Source organism: Bos mutus, chromosome 11 (assembly GCF_027580195.1).
Source record: "Bos mutus isolate GX-2022 chromosome 11, NWIPB_WYAK_1.1, whole genome shotgun sequence".
NCBI classification, from domain to species: Eukaryota; Metazoa; Chordata; class Mammalia; order Artiodactyla; family Bovidae; genus Bos; species Bos mutus.
This window is the reverse complement of record NC_091627.1, coordinates 13,405,070-13,428,164: the sequence shown is the minus strand read 5'-3', so window position 1 is coordinate 13,428,164 and position 23,095 is coordinate 13,405,070. Positions and strand designations below refer to the sequence as shown.

Sequence of the window (23,095 nt, the reverse complement as noted above, 5' to 3'; positions counted from 1 at the left end):
GGGAGATTTTATTCCTTGGCTGAAACTTTGCTTGTTGCTCTGATTGAGCTTGAGTAATAGAAGAAAATATTTTTATGGCCAGGGTCAGAGCAGGCATTATTAATTGGCCACATGAAGGTAGTCCATTTAGTGATATCAACAGTGACCTGAACATGACTGTAATTTTTCTTTTGAAGTAAATTTCCTCAGGGCCAACAAGTTAGAGCCTTGGAGTGGAGATATTCACCAAGATAACCCAGAAGTGCTAGACACAGGTAATTGGTCACAAACCCAACAACTGGATTGATTTACAAAACTAGCATAGGATCAATGCACTGGTCATAACAAATACCCTCTTCCACCAAGGTGTTTCTTCCACCTTCAACAACACAAGAGAAGACTCTATACATAGACATCACCAAATGGTCAACACTGAAATCAGATTGATTATATTCTTTGCAGCCAAAGATGGAGAAGCTCTATACAGTCAACAAAAACAAGACCAGGAGCTGACTGTGGCTCAGATCATGAAGTCCTTATTGCCAAATTCAGACTGAAATTGAAGAAAGTAGGGAAAACCACTAGACCATTCAGGTATGACCTAAATCAAATCCCTTATGATTATACAGTGGAAGTGAAAAATAAATTTAAGGGCCTAGATCTGATAGAGTGCCTGATGAACTATGGACTGAGGTTCGTGACACTGTACAGGAGACAGGGATCAAGACCATCCCCATGGAAAAGAAATGCAAAAAAGCAAAATGGCTGTCTGGGGAGGCCTTACAAATAGCTGTGAAAAGAAGAGAAGTGAAAAGCAAAGGAGAAAAGGAAAGATATAAGTATCTGAATGCAGATTTCCAAAGAACAGCAAGAAGAAATAAGAAAGCCTTCTTTAGCAATCAATGCAAAGAAATAGAGGTAAACAACAGAATGGGAAAGACTAGAGATCTCTTCAAGAAAATTAGAGATACCAAGGGAACATTTCATGCAAAGATGGGCTCGATAAAGGACAGAAATGGTATGGACATAACAGAAGCAGAAGACATTAAGAAGAGATGGCAAGAATACACAGAAGAACTGTACAAAAAAGATCTTCACGACCCAGATAATCACGATGGTGTGATCACTGACCTAGAGCCAGACATCCTGGAATGTGAAGTCAAGTGGGCCTTAGAAAGCTTCACTACAAACAAAGCTAGTGGAGGAGATGGAATTCCAGTTGAGCTATTCCAAATCCTGAAAGATGATGCTGTGAAAGTGCTGCACTCAATATGCCAGCAAATTTGGAAAACTCAGCAGTGGCCACAAGACTGGAAAAGGGCAGTTTTCATTCCAATCCCAAAGAAAGGCAATGCCAAAGAATGCTCAAACTACCACACAATTGCACTGATCTCACACGCTAGTAAAGTAATGCTCAAAATTCTCCAAGCCAGGCTTCAGCAATATGTGAACCGTGAACTTCCTGATGTTCAAGCTGGTTTCAGAAAAGGCAGAGGAACCAGAGATCAAATTGCCAACATCTGCTGGATCATGGAAAAAGCAAGAGAGTTCCAGAAAAACATCTATTTCTCCTTTATTGACTATGCCAAAGCCTTTGACTATGTGGATCACAGTAAACTGTGGAAAATTCTGAAAGAGATGGGAATACCAGACCACCTGATCTGCCTCTTGAGAAATTTGTATGCAGGTCAGGAAGCAACAGTTAGAACTGGACATGGAACAACAGACTGGTTCCAAACAGGAAAAGGAGTATGTCAAGGCTGTATATTGTCACCCTGCTTATTTAACTTATATGCAAAGTACATCATGAGAAACGCTGGGCTGGAAGAAATACAAGCTGGAATCAAGATTGCCGGGAGAAATATCAATAACCTCAGATATGCAGATGACACCACCCTTATGGCAGAAAGTGAAGAGGAACTCAAAAGCCTCTTGATGAAAGTGAAAGAGGAGAGTGAAAAAGTTGGCTTAAAGCTCAACATTCAGAAAATGAAGATCATGGCGTCCGATCCCATCACTTCATGGGAAATAGATGGGGAAACAGTGGAAACAGTGTCAGACTTTATTTTGGGGGGCTCCAAAATCACTGCAGATGGTGACTGCAGCCATGAAATTAAAAGATGCTTGCTCCTTGGAAGGAAAGTTATGACCAACCTAGATAGCATATTCAAAAGCAGAGACACTACTTTGCCAGCAAAGGTTTGTCTAGTCAAGGCTATGGTTTTTCCTGTGGTCATGTATGGATGTGAGAATTGGACTGTGAAGAAGGCTGAACGCCGAAGAATTGATGCTTTTGAACTGTGGTGTTGGAGAAGACTCTTGAGAGTCCCTTGGACTGCAAGGAGATCCAACCAGTCCATTCTGAAGATCAGCCCTGGGATTTCTTTGGAAGGAATGATGCTAAAGCTGAAACTCCAGTACTTTGGCCACCTCATGCAAAGAGTTGACTCATTGGAAAAGACTCTGATGCTGGGAGGGATTGGGGGCAGGAGGAGAAGGGGACGACAGAGGATGAGATGGCTGGATGGCATCACTGACTCGATGGACGTGAGTCTGAGTGAACTCTGGGGGTTGGTGATGGACAGGGAGGCCTGGCGTGCTGCGATTCATGGGGTCGCAAAGAGTCGGACACGACTGAGCGACTGAACTGAACTGAACTGATGCCTATGGTAGAAAAATATTTGATTCGTATGCAAAGATCTAAGAAGTTAAGAATACATTATAAATGATCATATGAGTCATGTCACGGATCTTGGGCAAGGTTTTACTAAGAAGTTTCGGATTCATAGATTAAATCAGAATTCATTGATCAGTTAATTCAGTCATCATTCAATATGAGTCCTATATCAGTGTCAATGATCCTAGATGTAGTTATATATTTTTGTAAGATACAGAGGTAATAATGTCAAGAGCTGATGTTTATGTTGCACTTACAGTGTGCTTTAGCATGAATCATCCCACTTAATCTCAATAATAACTTCAGGATGACAATGCAGTTATTATCTGCACTTTACAGCTGATGAAGCAGGGCTGCAGTTAATTTGCTTAGGGCCAACAGTTACTTGGCATAGCCCAGACCCAGTTCTTCTGATTGATGAGCCCAAGGACTCAATCTTCTCCCTCTACACTCTCTTAGAAAGGCTCCCCTCCATGCTCTGGAGTCTTTCCCAAGGGAGAGAAGGTTCCTGCAGGATGTGAAGTCAAAGCTAGATTTGTGCTCATGTGGTAGCAAGTGTAAGTGGTGTGGGGGTTTGCAAAAGCCAGACTTTCTATGCTTTTGGGAGAAACTGACCCAGTGCATTGGCAGCATTAGTCGTGGAGGATGACTAAGCCATTCCTACTTCCCAGCTGGAACTTGGAGCAGGCATAGAGGAGCCCAGGGCATCCCTGAGGTCTGGGGAACCCTCTCAAGTGGCTTTAGAAGCTCAGCCCCTTCAGCCCCTGCACAGGCTCCTCCCACAAGGTCTGGTAGGGATTGGAGGCAATTAGTCAACTTTGAATTTTTCCTCAACTGGGAGCTGAGGGACTTCTTGGAATCCTCTCTGAGGCTTGTAAAATAGTCTCCTCCTGCCTGTAGTTGTGGAGTTCAAGGACAGACACAGGAAGCTCAAGAGGTTATGGGCTCACAGAGGCTTCCTTCTTACTTTTTTGTTCCTGGTGTTCTCATCAGAAGCTCAAGACTTGGGAAATTGCTTGGATTAGACAGTGCCTGAACTCACTAAGGAGTGGCACAGGACAGAGGGAGCTGGGAATTCTAGTGGGCAAGGTCTGTGTCTGGAATTCTGCGTACCATCCCACATGGGTCTGTGTGGTGTTTCTTTGCTCCTTAATGTGGATATATGTATGTTTTCTTCATGAGTTGTGTGTGTGTGTGTGTGTGTGTGTATTTACTCTACATTTTATCTACAGGTAGTGTTCATTGGGGGCTTCCCTGGTGGCTCAGTTGATAAAGAATTTGCCTGCAATGTGGGAGACCTGGGTTTGATTCCTGGGTTGGGAAGATCCTCTAAAGGAGGGCATGGCAATGGACTCCAGTATTCTTGCCTGGAGAACCCCCAAGGACAGAGGAGCCTGGTGGGCTGCAGTCCATGGGGTCTCAAAGAGTCAGACATGATTGAGCGACTAAGTACAGCACAGCACATTATCTATTGGGTAGTTCTTCTTAGTGAATGGAGCCTGAGTGTCTCACTCATTGACTGCCTTCACCTGATCGGGTATAGATCAGTGGGGGCTGAAAGTGAAAATTGCTCAATCGCGTCCGACTCTTTGCAACCCCATGAACTGTAGCCCACCAGGCTCCTCTGTTCATGGAAATCTACAAGCAAGAATACTGGAGTGGGTTGCTGTTTCCTTCTCCAGGGGATCTTCCCCACCCAGGGATCAAATCTGTATCTCCTGCTTGGCAGATTCTTATTATCTGAGACACCAGGGAAGCCCTGGAGCATTTCATTTTTCAATGATGGTGTGTGACCATACATGTTGTTGGTTGCCTGACTGTGAAGAGGCATGTCTGTGCCATGGTGTGCTTCTTGGATGATTTCTGTGTGATATGTGTGACCTTGTGTTTTTTTGTTATTTAATATATGTGTTTGCATGTATGAGTCTCTATTCAGAGTTAGTATTTACATCTGATATGTGATTTTTATGAGTTACTGGTTGTTTTATGTTTGTGTTGAGATTATACAAGTGTTTGTGTGTAGTTATATGGATTATTATTATTATTTTACTTTACAATATTGTATTGGTTTTGCCATATATCAACATGCAACCATCACGGGTGTACATGTGTTCCCCATCCTGAACCTGCCTCCCACCTCCCTCCCCATATCATCCCTCTGGGTCATCCCAGTGCACCAGCCCCAAGCATCATCTCATGTATTCTTTGTGAATTTATTTTTATTAATCTTTGGGTAACTGATCTATAAGCCATAGTTACTGCCCTATAAGTCACAGGTGGTAAGAAATTGCAATTCAGTGTTTTAAGTGTGCACATGAATGTGTGTTTCACGTGCAAGTTTTAGGGGCTTCTGATTCACCCCATGAGCCCAAATATTCCCTTAACTGTCCTTCAACAGTGGCCGCAACACTGCAATGAGTGGGGAAGGTTCACGTGCATTTCCAAAACCCGTGGGTAGCTGCCACATACTAACGGATATGAGTTCAGGGGCTGCACTGTGTCAGATCAGAGCCTAATCCTCAGTCTGGCCCTTAAATGTTTTTATGGTCTTAGGAAGTGATTGCAATTCTCTGAGGTTTAGAATCCTCCCTGGTAAAGAAGAAATAACTGTTCCTACTTCACAGTGATATTTTGAGGATTAAATGAGACAATACATACAAATTATTCAGCACCAAGCCTGGAACATAATTGGTACTCATTAACAAGGAGATATTTTTATTATGTTACTCCAAACCCAATGGATGTGTCACGGAGCTTCCTCTTTCACCATTGTCTGGTAAAAGAAGACAACAGGCTCATCCAAAGGCCCCATGTCATACTTCAAGATCAGGGTCTGACCTTTCCAGGGCTGGTGGCCCGCTGCCTCTTTCACAAGATCCTACTTGAATCAAGTTTGCTGTTTGGTTCCTGTCATCTTGCTTTCTTCTGGTTTCTCGACAAGGACTGACCCAATGTGTGTTGGTGAGCAGCCATGCTTCCCCATAAGGATCAAGTCACTGTCTTCTTTGGTGGCCGTGAACTAAAAAAAATTCAGTGCCCCTGATAGAGTTCATGGACCTGTTATTGAGTCCAGTCTCAATAAATCTGCTTGCCACATGACAGGTCAATAAATTGAGAGACAAATTTTTAGGGCAAGAAATAATGACTTTATTTGGAAAGCCAGCAGGCTGAAAAGATGGTGTTCCAAGGAAACATCTTCCCCTAGTTAGAATTCAGGCTCCTTTTATACTGAAAGGGAAGGGGATGTGGTTGGTTGTTGCAAACTTCTTCATGTCTGAATCCTGTGTTTTTGCAGTTGTCCTTAGGTCAGGTCAAGATGTTCCTGTAAACCTCCAATAAGACAAATGCTATTCTCTGTTCTGCAACTTTTTAATCCCTATATGAATAGAAAAGTATTATACCTTTAAAGAACAGAGCCTTGAGAATGGGCTAGCCTTTATATATTTAAGGCTATAAGCAACTTTCTTTTGTTTGTTTGTTTTTTTTAATTGTTTATTTAACTATGCTGGGTCTTCATTATGGCACACGAGATTTTCAATCTTCGTGGGATCTAGTTCCTGACCAGGGATTGAATCCAGGCCTTCTCCATTGGGAACCTGGAGTCTCAGCCACTGGACCACCAGGGAAGTTCCTGGGCAACATTCTTAGCTTGTAGCAAAAACAATAGAATACAAATGTTAAAGTAAATTAAATACATCCAATATGGAGTCAAATTTGTTCTTTCCTCTTAGTCTCTAATGAGGACTCATTGTCCTGCTCCCCTACTTCAGGGAGAATGTCAGTCTTGATTCCCTCTTTAGGTCCATCTGGTTAGTAATCCTTACATGTAACCTAACTTGCAAAGAAACATTAAACCTGGAATCCACCATGAAAGAGCTGAATCACCTTAGGTAAGTCATTTATCTCTTTAGCTTCAGTTTTCACATCTATAAGATGAGGACATAACATTTGCCTTGTGTAAATGTTAAGCAGTCCCTAAATATATAATTATTGCTTTGAGAGGTTAAAATCCATGTAAAAGTCCTTTGTAAACTGTATAATATGTAAATATGAGTGGTAAATTTTTCTTTGAGTTAGGAACATATTAGAGAAAGGTAGCTAACATAACATAGCTTCTCTGAAAATTCTAATTAATGAGGATATACTTTCTATGCAGGGTAGTTAAGAGATGGATTCTGGACAGAGAGATAAATGCTGTGATTCCATCTGTTGCACTTAATGGTGTGTATCTTTGCACATTCAAGTACTGCACACTTGAGACCTCCTCAGTGATCCAGTGGTTAAGAATCTGCCTTCTAGTGCAGGAGATGCAGGTTCGATCCCAGATCAGGGAACTAAGATCCCATATGCTGCCAGGAAACCAAGTCTGCACGCCAACTGCAACAAAGACCCAGAGCAGCCAAAAAATAAAAAGCAAAGTAAATGTTACATACTTCTGCTTTCTTATGATTAAAATGTGTTTAATAATACTCATTTGTTAGAGTTATCATGAAGATTTCATTTGAAAGTACATGTAAAACACTTGGAACAGTGCTTGGTACTGTTGTTGTTGGTTTGGAGACCACGTTTTTTGTTTGTAATTTACATAGCTGTGCTGGGTCTTGGTTGCAGCATGCAGGACCTTTTAGTTGTGGCATGTGGGATTTTTTCTTTAGTTGTGGCATGTGAACTCTTTGATGAGGCATGTGGGATCAAGTTCCCTGACCAGGGATTGGACCCAGGCCTCCTGCATTGGTAGAGTGGAGTCTTGGCCACTGGACCACTAGGGAAGTCCCTGGACACTTTTTGATAACAGGGAATTTTAGGTGACTCAAAGCAAGAAGAAGGCAGCCAATTATACTGAAAGCCCATGACAAAGCTTTAGCAATTCTCTTTCAGTTTAGGGACTCGCACATCCTTTTGATGAGGAAATGACTGATACCTCTGACCTGGTGCCCTTTTCACATTTTTTAACATATTTATTTATTTTTAATTGAAGAATAATTGTTTTACAGTATTGCATTGTTCCTACCAAATATCAAGATGAATCAGCCATGGGTATATCCATGTCCCCTCCCACCCTTCTAGGTTGTGACCAAGGCTTGGTTTGAGTTCCCTGAGTCATACAGCAAATTTCCATTGGCTATCTATTTTACATATGAAACAGTGTCAGACTTTATTTTTTGGGGGCTCCAAAATCACTGCAGATGGTGATTGCAGCCATGAAATTAAGACGCTTACTCCTTGGAAGGAAAGTCATGACTAACCTAGATAGCATATTGAAAAGCAGAGATATTACCTTGCCAACAAAAGGTCTGTCTAGTTAAGGCTATGGTTTTTCCAGTGGTCATGTATGGATGTGAGAGTTGCACTGTGAAGAAAGCTGAGTCCGAAGAATTGATGCTTTTGAACTGTGGTGTTGGAGAAGACTCTTGAGAGTCCCTTGGACTGCAAGGAGATCCAACCAGTCCATCCTAAAGGAGATCAGTCCTGGGTGTCATTGGAAGGACTGATGTTGAAGCTGAAACTCCAATACTTTGGCCACCTCATGTGAAGTGTTGACTCATTGGAAAAGACCCTGATGCTGGGAGGGATTGGGGGCAGGAGGAGAAGGGGACGACAGGATAAGATGGCTGGATGGCATCATTGACTTGATGGACATGAGTTTGAGTGAACTCCGGGAGTTGGTGATGGACAGGGAGGCCTGGCGTGCTGCAATTCATGGGGTCGCAAAGAGTTGGACACGACTGAGTGACTGAACTGAACTGAACTGAATGTGTGTTTCCATGTTACTCTCATCCTACCTCCCACCTTCTCCTTCTCCCCACCCCCAGCCATGTCCATAATTCTGTTCTCAACATCTGTATTTCCACTGTGCTGTGCTGTGTATAGTTGCTCAGTCATGTCCGACTCTTTGTGACCCCATGGACTATAGCCCATCAGGCTCCTCTGTCCATGGGATTCTCCAGGCAAGAATACTGGAGTGGGTTGCCATGCCCTTCTCCTGCTGCTCTGAAAATAGGCTCATCAGTACCATCTTTCTAGATTCCACATATATGCATTAGTATATGATGATTGTTTTTCTTTCTGACTTACTTCACTCTGTATAATAGGCTCTAGGTTTATCCACCTCATCAGGGCTGACTCAAATGCATTCCTTTTTAAGGCTGAGTGATATTCCTTTGTATATATGTACCATAGCTTCTTTATCCATTCATCTGTTGATGGACATCCAGGTTGCTTCCATGTCCTAGCTATTGTAAATACAGCTGCAATGAACATTGGGTTACATGTGTCTTTTTCAATTTTGGTTTGCTCAGGGTATATGTCTTATGGTGGTCTTATTTCTAGTTTTTTAAGGAATCCCCATGCTGTTCTCCATAGTGGCTGTATCAATTTGCATTCGCACCAACAGTGTGAGAGGGTTCCCTTTTCTCCACACCCTCTCCAGCATTTATTGTTTATAGATTTTTTTCGATGATGGCCATTCTGACCAGTGTGAGGTAATATTTCATTATAGTTTTGATTTGCATTTTTCTAATAGTGAGCAATGTTGAGCATCTTTTCATGTGTTTATTAGCCATCTGTATGTCTTCTTTGGAGAAATGTCTGTTTAGGTCTTTTGTCCATTTTTTGATTGGGTTGTTTTTCTGGTATGGATTTGTATGAGCTGCTTCTATAATTTTGAAATTAATCCTTTGTCAGTTGTTTCATTTGCTATTATTTTCTCCCATTCTGAGGGTTGTCTTTTCACCTTGTTTATAGTTTCCTTTGCTGTGCAAAACCTTTAAAGTTTAATTAGGTCCCACTTGTTTACTTTTGTTTTTATTTCCATTCACTTTTTTTAATATAAATTTATTTATTTTAATTGGAGGCTAATTACTTTACAATATTGCATTGGTTTTGCCGTACATCAACATGAATCCGCCACGGATGTACATGTGTTCCCCATACTGAACCCCCCTCCCACCTCCCTCCCCATACCATCCATCTGGGTCATCCCAGTGCACCAGCCCTGAGCAGCCTGTATCATGCATCGAATCTAGACTAGCAATTCGTTTCACATATGATATTATACATGTTTCAATGCCATTCTCCCAAATCATCCCACCCTCGCCCTCTCCTACAAAGTCCAAAAGACTGTTCTATACATCTGTGTAAAGCAGTCTTTCCATTCACGTTTTTGATCCTAGTAAACTACAGAGGTTTGAACCCCGCTTAATATAAAGGTGCAAACTCCCTAAACTCTGGAGACTTCTCATGTCTTGTTCATTATTATGTGCTTAATATGGGATGAAGCTGTTTTCTGATAAATATTTATTGAATAAAGAATAATATCCTTTGTTTTTTTTTTTTTTTTTGGAAAGAGACTTGCTTAATGTGAGGGTGTGATGCATTAAGAAAGCCAGAATGGGACAGACTGATTCATTCACCAACAATTAGGAGAAATAAAGAGAAAGGTAGCAAAAAGTAAGAATTTTCATACTAAAAAGGACATTATGATATTATGGAATGTTCACTGACATTTCCCACATTCTCCACTTTTCAGCAGAAATTAAGAAGAGAATGAAGAGGGAGAACCAGAGCAGCACATCCAAGTTCCTCCTCCTGGGGCTCCCCATCCAGCCAGAGCAGCAGGGCGTGTTCTTCGCCCTGTTCCTGGGCATGTACCTGACCACGGTGCTGGGCAACCTGCTCATCATCCTGCTCATCAGGCTGGATGCTCGCCTCCACACCCCATGTACTTCTTCCTCAGCCACTTGGCCTTCACTGATGTCTCCTTTTCCTCTGTTACCATCCCTAAGATGCTGATGAACATGCATACTCAGCAACAATCCATCCTCTACGTGGAGTGCATTTCCCAGATGTATTTTTTCATACTTTTTGGCTGTTTTGACAACTTCCTTCTTGCAGTGATGGCATATGACAGGTACGTGGCCATATGCCAGCCACTTCACTACACCACTGTCATGAGGCAGGAGCTGTGTATCTCATTGGTAGCTGTGTCCTGGTTCTTCTGTTGTATCCATGCCCTGTTGCACACCCTCCTCTTGGTCCAACTGTCTTTCTGTGCTGAAAATACTATCCCCAACTTCTTCTGTGATCTCCCTTCCCTCCTGAAGATGAGCTGCTCAGACATTTCCATCAATGAGCTGGTCATCTTTACTGAAGGAGGAATGCTCTTCATCTTGCCTCTGAGTATCATCTTGGGCTCATATGTTCATATAGGGACCATCATCCTGAGGGTCCCCTCCACTAAGAGACTCTTTAAAGCCTTCTCCACTTGTGGCTCCCACCTCTTTGTAGTATCTTATACTATGGGACACTTGCTGGTGCTTACTTTTTCTCCTCATTATGGGACTCCAATGACAAATATATAGTTGCTTCAGTCATATATGCAGTAGTTACTCCCATGCTGAACCCCTTTATCTATAGCCTCAGAAACAGAGACATAAAACAAGCCCTAGAAATATTTCTCAATAGGGCTAACTTCTTGAAATGACAGTCGCTAAATCCTCTTATTGCAGCCATGAGCACAGTGAGATATATCTCCTAAAATTATTGTATGGTTGGCAACTTTGTGTAACTTCAAATGAATATACATTCTGCTGTCATGTTGTAGTGCTGTTAATATGCCAACAAAGTCCAGTTTGTTACTTGGACTCTTAAATATTCTTTATCTTCAATTTTTTCTGTTTGTTCCTCATCTCTCATAAAATATGTGGGAAAATGTTATGCAAAACATTTTTATATTGTGTTGTTGAGGACACACAGATTTAGCATCATGATCTACTCCTGGTGGGCTAATTCTTCCCTGTAAGGTGTGCTGAAATTGGATGCATTGGCTTCAAGCTGATTGTGAACGTCTCTTTTCAACTCCATATTCAATGGCAACATGCTGGTGGATTGAAATCAGCCATAATGGGGATAATTACACTATGGAAATCGGCAAATGGTACAAAGCAAGTCTTCCCTACAATAGAGAGCAGTTTTCATTCATTTAACAGTATACCACTACATTTATAGTTAAGAGACATTTCTCTTTAGCAATGGCTCCCAACTTAACGTCTCATTTACTTCTTCTGATGTTAGTATAGATATACTAGCTTTCTTTTTGTTAGTGTTTACATGGTACTTTTTCCACCACTTTAAACTTTGTTATGTTCTTCTATCTGTAAAGTGTCAGTGGTTAACAGTGTGAAGTTGGGGTTTGCTCTTTTATGTAGATTGGCAATCATTTCTGGAGAATTTCTCTCTTAACATCTAATCTAATCTAATCAGAATGTACTTGAAGTTATATTTTTCATATTTCTATATGTTTTCTTTTATGTGTTTGTTTGTTTGTTTGTTTTTGGCTGCACTGTGTGGCATGCAGGATTCTAGTTCCCTAACCAGAGATCATCGAATCTATGCTCCCCACATTGGTGGCATAGAATCCTAACCAACAGACCAAGGAAATCCCTGCATTTCTACATGTCTTCTAGTTGAGATATCTGATTTCATATTTATTGTCTTTCCTACTCCCTTTTGATTAATTAAATATATATTTTATTATTCCATTTCCCCTCTGCTAACCTATTAATCATATATCATTATTAATTTATAATTCTTTTCTGTACTTTATGTAGAGACTGTGTCTTGCTTTTTCTTTAAAAAAATCTTTTATTGTAGTATAATGCATAAAACCCGAAATTTACCATTTTAATCATTTGAGGTATACAGTTAGATGGCATTTGGTATATTTATCACTGCTGTCTTATTCTAGGGCTTCAAAAGGAAACTTTGTGGAACATCATGCAATTGAGCCCTTCAAAGCTATGAAAAAATGATAAAGATATCTAGGAATCAGTGTAGAAGGATTTCCAAGCTATATTATTTAATGACAAAAGAAATACATAAGACAGCATCTATAGCATGCTACTTCTTGTGTAAAAGTAAAGGGAAAATAACATATACATGTAACTTCCCACTAAGCAAGAAAAAGCACACAAAGAATAAGTCAGAAGCTAATGAAATTGTTTACCTACAAGAGTTGGGTGGGTATGGGATAGGAAAAGATGGAGTGATAGTATATTTATTTGTGTAGTTTGATGATGTTACCATTTACCTACTATAAATAAATAGAAGATGATGGAGAATAAAGCAAAGTAGAAAACAAAAAATGCGCCTAACTATTTTTCAAATTAATACCATAATCGGACTAAGGGGGGGGGATAAAATAATCAAATAATAATTAAACACAGAATTTTGTCTATAAACTACTCTCACAGTGAAGAAAAAATTAAGCAAGGTTTGAGCTGAAGTTAGTCTGTCATTAACAGTGGTTTAAGTGCAAGTGACATTACCTGTATTCAAAGATTTAGCAAATAAATAAACCTATTGAGTCTGAGTGAACTCCAGGAGTTGGTGATGGACAGGGAGGCCTGGCGTGCGGCGATTCATGGGGTCGCAAAGAGTTGGACATGACTGAGCGACTGAACTGAACTGAACTGATTCTGGAAAAGGAAGTAATTCATCAGTTGGGGAAAGATGCCATGTATATGGAAAAGGAGAGGCTGGAAAGAAGTCTATGGTGTCAAGCTAGAACTGGACATAAATCAACTTGAGCTTGTGGGCTTTAATATGTCTAAACAGACTGAAATTTATCAGTTCCCATTCCACACAATCAGTGGTGTGGGGATCTCAAGGGCTAATACTGCTCTCTCTGGACCTTACTGTGATATATGGGGAGGCAGAGTCCATTGCTGAGTTCTTCAAAGGTCAAGGGCATTCTCCTCTCCTTATCCTCATGAGCAGGCAGAGAGGTCGCTAACATGTCAGTGACATTAGGGACACCTTCTCCCAGGACTCCTGTGGCTCAACCCTTTGGTCTCTGCAAGGATCCATCTTAAGAAAAAGGCAAGAAATTTGCCAATTAGCTCAGTTGGATTCTTTTCTAACAAGAAGCTTGGGGCTGAGTCCCTGGGGCCTTACTCTTATTGATAAAAATGAATCTTCCTGCTCATTGTTCTAGTTCTTATAGTCAGGCATGGAAGGTGCTAAAGATCCTTAGGTCATGGAGGTACAAGAGATGGGTATTTAGGTAGCAGCCTGAACCAGCAAGCATCAACATCAGTCTGAGCAAAGTGGGGAAGCATCTCTTTCCCTAGATATGTGCATTGATGTGAAGACTAGGAGAAAGAGAGAGACAAGGTATGTTTACATTGCTGGTACAACCATGTGTTCACTGGTTCACACACTGACTAAATGGTGCTACCAGCCACGGATGGCTATAAAATTAAAATAAATTAAAATTACCTAAAATTAAAAACTTGGTTCTTTACTTGTACTAGCCTTATTTCAAGTCTTTGGTAGTCACATGAGGTTAGTGCTACTGTATTGGACAAAGCAGATGTTTTAATATTTCCACCATCTAACACCATACACAAAAATAAACTCAAAATGGATTAAAGATCTAAACGTAAGACCAGAAACTATAAAACTCCTAGAGGAGAATATAGGCAAAACACCCTCTGACATACATCACAGCAGGATCCTCTATGATCCACCTCCCAGAATATTGGAAATAAAAGCAAAAATAAACAAATGGGACCTAATTAACCTTAAAAGCTTCTGCACATCAAAGGAAACTATTAGCAAGGTGAAAAGGCAGCCTTCAGAATGGGAAAAAATAATAGCAAATGAAGCAACTGACAAACAACTAATCTCAAAAATATACAAGCAACTCCTACAGCTCAATTCCAGAAAAATAAATGACCCAATCAAAAAATGGGCCAAAGAACTAAATAGACATTTCTCCAAAGAAGACATACAGATGGCCAACAAACACATGAAAAGATGCTCAACAACACTCATTATCAGAGAAATGCAAATCAAAACCACTATGAAGTACCATTTCACGCCAGTCAGAATGGCTGCGATCCAAAAGTCTACAAGCAATAAATGCTGGAGAGGGTGTGGAGAAAAGGGAACCCTCTTACACTGTTGGTGGGAATGCAAACTAGTACAGCCACTATGGGGAACAGTGTGGAGATTCCTTAAAAAACTGGAAATAGAACTGCCTCATGATCCAGCAATCCCACTGCTGGGCATACACACTGAGGAAACCAGAAGGGAAAGAGACATGTGTACCCCAATGTTCATCGCAGCACTGTTTATAATAGCCAGGACATGGAAGCAACCTAGATGTCCATCAGCAGATGAATGGATAAGAAAGCTGTGGTACATATACACAACAGAAAGTCCTATAACGGGCTGATAACAGACCATGAAGGGCTGGGATTCTCTTGCACTGCATGGGTATGTGCTTGTGTGGGTGTGTGTAAGTTATCTGTGTGTTGCTGCTGCTGCTAAGTCGCTCCAGTCGTGTCTGACTCTGTGAGACCCCATAGACGGCAGCCTTCCAGGCTCCCCCGTCCCTGGGATTCTCCAGGCAAGAACACTGGAGTGGATTGCCATTGCCTTCTCCTATTTGTGTGTTGGGTTTGACTATATGTGATTCAGTGTGTGTAGTGGAGTTTCTCTATGTGTGTGTTTGATTTGTGAGCTGCCTGGATGTAGTCTTAGCATGTTTGTTTAAAACAGATTTTTTGGTGTGATGGTTATACAATACTGTACGTATTGAATGTATACAATCTGAGGAGTTTGGACATATACACACACATATGTGAAGTCATCACCACAATCAAGTAATTGACATGTCTATCTCCTCTAAAAATTTCCTCATGTCCCTTTTTTGTGGTAGAAAACTTAACACAGTTTTCATTACCACTTTGTAGCCACAAAGTGGTAATGAAAACTCTTTAATGAGTTTTTAAGTGCACAATACAGAATTTTTGACTCTAGCAATGTGCTGTATAGCAGGACTCTAGAACTAATTCATTTTGCATAAACGAGACTTGATATCAATTGAATAACAACACTACATTTTCCGCTCCTTTCCTCTCCAGCGCTTGATAATCTCCATTTATTCTCTGCTTCAATGAATTTCTTAAACTGAAATCATGCAGTACTTTTCCTTGTAAGACTGGCTTATTTCACTTAGCATGTTTTACAGGTTCATCCCCATTGTAAAAAATCTCAGAATTTCCTTTTTTAAGGGCAAAATAATATTACATGGTATGTCTATGCCATATTTTCTTTATCCATTCACCTGTCAATGGACATTCAGGTTGTTTCCATAACTTAACTGTCGTGAATAGTACTGCAATACACATAGGAATGTAGAAATATCTTTGAGACACTGATTTCTATTCTTTCTTATATATACTCAGAGGTGGGATAGCTGGATCATATGGTAGTTCTGTTTTTAATGTTTTTGGGGACACTCCATACTGTTTTCCATAGCAGCCATACCACTTACATCCACACCAACAGTGTAGAACGGTTTTGTTTTCATGATTTTCAAGTTGTGTAATGACAAAGTATTTCATTTTAAAGTTGTGTGTAAGTTGGTCTGAATCCATAAAAAGCTCTACACTTTTGTCTAAGATAAGTCAGAGATGGTAAAAAAAAAAAAAGCACTTTGTTACTCTGTGTGTCTGTTTTTGTGTACAGCACCCTCACAATCTAATTCTCTCCTTGAATGGGTGTAGAGCAGAGTGGGCTAAGTGAGTGACTTAGAAACGTGTTTGCATTTGACCTGGGAAGATAGTCTTGCAGCCTGACTCTTCTCTTGCTTCAGGATGTAAACAGGCAGCTCTAAATAAAGTCCTCTTTATGCTAAGTTTGTGGCAGTTCGTCCTGGTGGCTTAAAGATATCAAACTTCTCCAGGGCCCCAAGTTTTCTTCATCGACATTTAATTATTTCCATATTTCCACTTTGGGGGACATGGTGGAGTCAATTCTGGAATCTTGTCTAGTTAACCCGATGACTGTGAATTCTGATACAACTTCTAGGTCCTACAACATCTGTAATGTCATGGCTTTCTGGCCACACATTGAGCAAATTCTCATGTCACTCACTTTGGTTGTATGTGCAGAGCTCACTCAAGCATTTAAAAACACTGGAGATGGAAGGGAAGAGAGAGACAGTGGTACATATGAAGGCAATTGTGTGTGAGTGCACTCATTTGCTCAGTCATGTCCAACTCTTTGTGACCCCATGGACTGTAGCCCCCCAGACTCCTCTGTCCATGGGATTCTCCAGGCAAGAATACTGGAGTGGGTTGCCTTTTCCTCCTCCAGGGGATCTTCCTGACCCAGGAATTGAACTGGCATCTCCTCTGTCTCCTGCATTGGCAGGTAGATTTATGATGGCAGTTATTAGCATATATTGGCAAATTTATTAAAATTGCAGTGAGTCAAGTGCTGTGGATGTGTTCATCTTCAGAGACCATGGTTCTTTCTTGATGGCCTCCTCATATCTTTGTTATCATTAGTTCCTGACCTGGGATCTTGGTCATTCATCCTGTCTAAATAATTGATTTATTTAGTTTTGGGGTCACACTCCTTTGACTGCTTCTCTTTAGTCAATGCTTTACTATCCCTTGTGGCATATTTTTGAACGTAGACATTTTTTATTGTGGTAAACATATATATAACATAAAAATTGCCATTTCAATGGTTTTTAAGTGTACAGTTCAGTGACATTAAGTACATTCACCTTGTTGTACAATCATCACCACCATCCACCTCTAGAACTTTTTTAAAAAAAAATTTATTTTATTTTTAAACTTAACAATATTGTATTGGTTTTGCCAAATATCAAAGTGAATCCGCCACAGGTATACATGTGTTCCCCATCCTGAACCCTCCTCCCTCCTCCCTCCCCATACCATCCCTCTGGGTCATCCCAGTGCACCAGCCCCAAGCATCCAGTATCGTGCATCGAACCTGGACTGGTGACTCATTCCATATATGATATTATACATATTTCAATGCCATTCTCCCAAATCATCCCACCCTCTCCCTTTCCCACAGAGTCCAAAAGACTGTTCTATACATCAGTGTCTCTTTTGCTGTCTCATATACAGGGTTATTGTTAGCATCTTTCTAAATTCCATATATATGCGTTTGTATACTGTATTGGTGTCTTTCTTTCTGGCTTACTTCACTCTGTATAATAGGCTCCAGTTTCATCCACCTCATTAGAACCAATTCAAATGTATTCTTTTTAATGGCTGAGTAATACTCCACTGTGCATATGTACCACAGCTTTCTTATCCATTCATCTGTTGATGGACATCTAGGTTGCTTCCGTGTCCTGGCTATTATAAACAGTGATGCAATGAACATTGGGGTACACGTGTCTCTTTCAATTCTGGTTTCCTCAGTGTGTATGCCCAGCAGTGGGATTGCTGGATCATAAGGCAGTTCTATTTCCAGTTTTTAAAGGAATCTCCAGACTCTTCTCCATAGTGGCTGTACTAGTTTGCATTCCCACCAACAGTGTAAGAGGGTTCCCTTTTCTCCACACCCTCTCCAGCATTTATTGCTTGTAGACTTTTGGATCGCAGCCATTCTGACTGGTGTGAAATAGTACCTCATTTGCATTTCTCTGATAATGAGTGATGTTAACTCAAAATGGATTAAAGATCTAAACATAAGACCAGAAACTATAAAACTCCTAGAAGAGAGCATAGGCAAAACACTCTCCGACATACATCACAGCAGGATCCTCTATGACCCACCTCCCAGAATATTGGAAATAAAAGCAAAAATAAACAAATGGGACCTAATTAACCTTAAAAGCTTCTGCACAACAAAGGAAACTATAAGCAAGGTGGAAAGACAGCCTTCAGAATGGGAGAAAATAATAGCAAATGAAGCAACTGACAAACAACTAATCTCAAAAATATACAAGCAACTCCTACAGCTCAATTCCAGAAAAATAAATGACCCAATCAATAAATGGGCCAAAGAACTAAATAGACATTTCTCCAAAGAAGACATACAGAAGGCTAACAAACACATGAAAAGATGCTCAACATCACTTATTATCAGAGAAATGCAAATCTAGACCTTTTTTAACTTTCTAAACTGAATCTCTGTTTCCACTGTATAATAATTCCTCACTTTTCTCTCCCACACAAGTCCCTGGCAACCACCAACCACCACTCTACTTTTTGTCTCTATGAATATGACTATTCTAAGGTCTCATATAAGTAGAATCATATAGTATTTACACTTTTGTGACTGGCTGATTTTACTTAGCATAACGTCGTCAACGTCTTGTTGTAGCATGTGTTAGGATTTCTTTCCTTTTTAAGGCTGAATAATATTCCATTGTATGTAAAGGCCACATTTTGTTTATCCATTTATTTGTCAATGAACACAGATTGTTTCCATCTTTCAGCTACTGCGAATAATGCTGTTTTATGCATATGTGTACTAATATCTCTTTGGCCTCTGCTTTCAATTCTTTTGGATATATTATTAGAAGTGAAGTTTCTGGATCATATTCTATGTTTTAAGTTTCTGAGGAACTGCTATAATATGTATGTCTGTGTGGTATGCATTTGTGTGCAAGACAGACACAAACACATAAGCAGCAGTCTAGCTATAAAGTTATAGAAGAGACTGTGTCTTATTTATTATTCTCCTAATGTTTCTCACTGTGTCTCCACTATGTTAAAAAAATAAACTCTCCTGATTTCCATTGAAGAGTTTGATTGATGTTTGCTTTATTGATGTTTGATTGATGTCTCGAAGTGAATGTGTCAGTGTTCAGATAGATCACATTTTCATTGTTCTCACCACACTGGATGAGCCTCAATGTGTGAGCAAAATACAGTGAGATTTGTCTGTATATTGACACAGCCACTAGGAGAAATTGGTAATGTATGGTAATTGCTATGCTCAGTATATCTAAGTTCCTGACATTTCCTACTTTCATTCATTCCCAGCAGAGATAAGAAGAGCATGAGGCTTGAGAATCAGAGCCATGTGTCCGAGTTCCTCCTCCTGGGGCTCCCCATCCGGCCAAAGCAGCAGGGTGTGTTCTTTGCCCTGTTCCTGGGCGTGTACCTGACCATGGTGCTGGGCAACCTGCTCATCCTCCTGCTCATTAGGCTGGACCCTCGCCTCCACACACCCATGTACTTCTTCCTCAGCCACTTGGCCTTCACTGACATCTCCTTCTCATCTGTCACCATCCCTAAGATGCTGATAAACATGCAAACCCAGGACCAATCCATCCTCTATGCAGAGTGCATAGCACAGATGCATTTTTTCCTACTTTTTGGCTGCATTGAGAACCTTCTTGTAGTGATGGCTTATGACAGGTACGTGGCCATCTGTCACCCTCTCCACTACACCACCATCATGAGGGAGGAGCTGTGTATGTTTCTGCTGGCTGGATCATGGCTCCTCTCTTGTGTCATTGCCCTGTCCCAAGCCATCCTCCTGGCGCAGCTGTCCTTCTGTGAAGACAACATCATCCCACATTTCTTCTGTGACCTTGCTGCCCTGCTCAAGCTCTCCTGCTCAGACACCTCTGTCAATGAGCTGGTCATATTCACTGCAGGGACTGCAGTTGTCATTCTTCCACTGAGTGGCATCCTGGTCTCTTATGGTCTCATTGGGGCCTCCATCCTGAGGGTCCCTTCTACGAAGGGGATCTGCAAAGCCCTGTCCACCTGTGGCTCCCACCTCTCTGTGGTGTCTCTATTCTATGGAACCATTATGGCACTGTACTTTTCCACCTCATCAGGCAAGTCCAAAGACAAAGACATGATTGCCTCACTGATGTACACACTGGTGACCCCCATGCTGAACCCCTTCATCTACAGCCTAAGGAACAGAGACATGAAATTGGCTCTGGGATTTCTTTTCAGAAGAAATAACTTTCTCATCCAGTGAGAATCACCTAAACATGTTCTTATTTCACCCACTGACCTTGTCAGATATACCCTCTTGAAAAGTTGCATGTTGACCACACATGTCTCTAGCATCTTCCCAACTGTCCTCTAAGTGGTCACAATGTTATTGGATGAATTCTTTTCACTTTAGTCATATCTATTGCACATTTATTCGTGGCATTGCCTACAGCACACATGCAACTTGTGGTCTTCAAAGTCCCCAACTCCTTATTAGTTACATATGTGAGTTATTGTTCTGAATATGCTGCACTGTTGTTTTATCTTCCTGAAAAAAGACTGAAGATAACAACACAATTCAACCATCACTCTCAAAAGGAAAACATGATGCTGATATTTTATACTTCTGTTTTAACGATGAAACCAGGTTTGTTTTAGGCTAGGATTAGAGGCATGATACACGAACCGTGAACTTCCAGATGTTCGAGAAGGTTTTAGGAAAGGCAGAGGAACCAGTAATCAAATTGCCAACATCCGCTGGATCATTGGAAAAGGAAGAGAGTTCCAGAAAAACATCTGTTTCTGCTTTATTGACTATGCCAAAGCCTTTGACTTTGTGGATCACAAGAAACTGTGGGAAATTCTGAAAGAGATGGGAATACCAGACCACCTGACCTGCCTCTTGAGAAACCTATATGCAGGTCAAGAAGCAACAATTAGAACTGGACATGGAACAACAGACTGCTTCTAAATAGGAAAAGGAGTATGTCAAGGCTGTATATTGTCACCCTGCTTATTTAACTTCTATGCAGAGTACATCATGAAAAACTCAGGGCTGGAAGAAGCACAAGCTGGAATCAAGATTGCTGGGAGAAATATCAATAACCTCAGATATGCAGATGACACCACCCTTATGGCAGAAAGTGAAGAAGAACTAAAAAGCCTCTTGATGAAAGTGAAAGAGGAGAGTGAAAAAGTTGGCTTAAAGCTCAACATTCAGAAAACGAAGATCATGGCATCTGGTCCCATCACTTCATGGGAAGTAGATGGGGAAACAGTGGAAACAGTGTCAGACTTTATTTTTCTGGGCTCCAAAATCACTGCAGATGGTGACTGCAGCCATGAAATTAAAAGACGCTTACTCCTTGGAAGGAAAGTTATGACCAACCTAGATAGCATATTCAAAAGCAGAGACATTACTTTGCCAACAAATGTCCGTCTAGTCAAGGCTATGGTTTTTTCTGTGTTCATGTATGGATGTGAGAGTTGGACTGTGAAGAAGGCTGAGCACTGAAGAATTGATGCTTTTGAACTGTGGTGTTGGAGAAGACTCTTGAGAGTCCCTTGGACTGCAAGGAGATCCAATCAATCAATTCTAAAGGAGATTAGTCCTGGGATTTCTTTGGAAGGAATGATGCTAAAGCTGAAACTCCAGTACTTTGGCCACCTCATGCAAAGAGTTGACTCATTGGCAAAGATTCTGATGCTGGGAAGGATTGGGGGCAGGAGGAGAAGGAGACGACAGAGGATGAGATGGCTGGATGGCATCACCAACTCTATGGACGTGAGTCTGAGTGAACTCTGGGAGTTGGTGATGGACAGGGAGGCCTGTTGTGTTACAGTTCACGGGGTCGCAAAGAGTCGGACACGACTGAGTGACTGAACTAAACTAAACTAAAAAAGGCATGAAACACAATTCTATTTTGGACCAAGCTATACATTTTCAAGAAGAAGGCGAAGGCACCCCACTCCAGTACTCTTGCCTGGAAAATCCCATGGATGGAGGAGCCTGGTGGGCTGCAGTCCATGGGATTGCTAAGAGTCGGGCACAACTGAGTGACTTCACTTTCACGTTCCACTTTTCACTTTCATGCATTGGAGAAGGAAATGGTAACCCACTCCACTGTTCTTGCCTGGAGAATCCCACAGACCGGGGAGCCTGGTGGGCTGCCGTCTGTGGGGTTGCACAGAGTTGGACACGACTGAAGCGACTTAGTAGTAGTATACGTTTTCATGTCCTGAGTTTCTGACCCGGAGGTGGTAGATGGTCAGGATTCTCAAATATGTTATTAGATCAGATCAGATTAGTCTCTCAGTCATGTCCGACTCTTTGCGACCCCATGAATTGCAGCACGCCAGGCCTCCCTGTCCATCACCAACTCCCGGAGTTCACTCAGACTCACGTCCATCGAGTCAGTGATGCCATCCAGCCATCTCATCCTCTGTTGTCCCCTTCTCCTCCTGCCCCTAATCCCTCCCAGCATCAGAGTCTTTTCCAATGAGTCAACTCTTTGCATGAGGTGGCCAAAGTACTGGAGTTTCAGCTTTAGCATCAATCCTTCCAAAGAAATCCCAGGGCTGATCTCCTTCAGAATGGACTGGCTGGATCTCCTTGCAATCCAAGGGACTCTCAAGAGTCTTCTCCAACACCACAGGTCAAAAGCATCAATTCTTTGGCGCTCAGCCTTCTTAACAGTCCAACTCTCACATCCATACATGACCACAGGAAAAACCATAGCCTTGACTAGACGGACATTTGTTGGCAAAGTAATGTCTCTGCTTTTGAATATGCTATCTAGGTTGGTCATAACTTTCCTTCCAAGGAGTAAGCGTCTTTTAATTTCATGGCTGTAGTCACCATCTACAGTGATTTTGGAGCCCAGAAAAATAAAGTCTGACACTGTTTCCACTGTCTCCTCAT

The 23,095-nt window shown here is 41.2% G+C and overlaps 1 protein-coding gene and 1 pseudogene across 1 annotated transcript; both read left to right on the top strand.

Annotated features, from left to right (window-relative positions):
* Positions 1 to 10,201: 10,201 nt before the first annotated feature.
* On the top strand, positions 10,202 to 11,138 carry LOC106701201 (olfactory receptor 1J4-like; annotated as a pseudogene).
* An 8,360-nt stretch (positions 11,139 to 19,498) lies between these two features.
* Positions 19,499 to 20,437, top strand: LOC102268173 (olfactory receptor 1J4). The gene has a single exon (XM_014480572.2). The coding sequence runs from the start codon at positions 19,499 to 19,501 to the stop codon at positions 20,435 to 20,437; it is 939 nt and encodes a 312-aa protein (XP_014336058.2).
* The last annotated feature ends 2,658 nt before the right edge of the window (positions 20,438 to 23,095 follow it).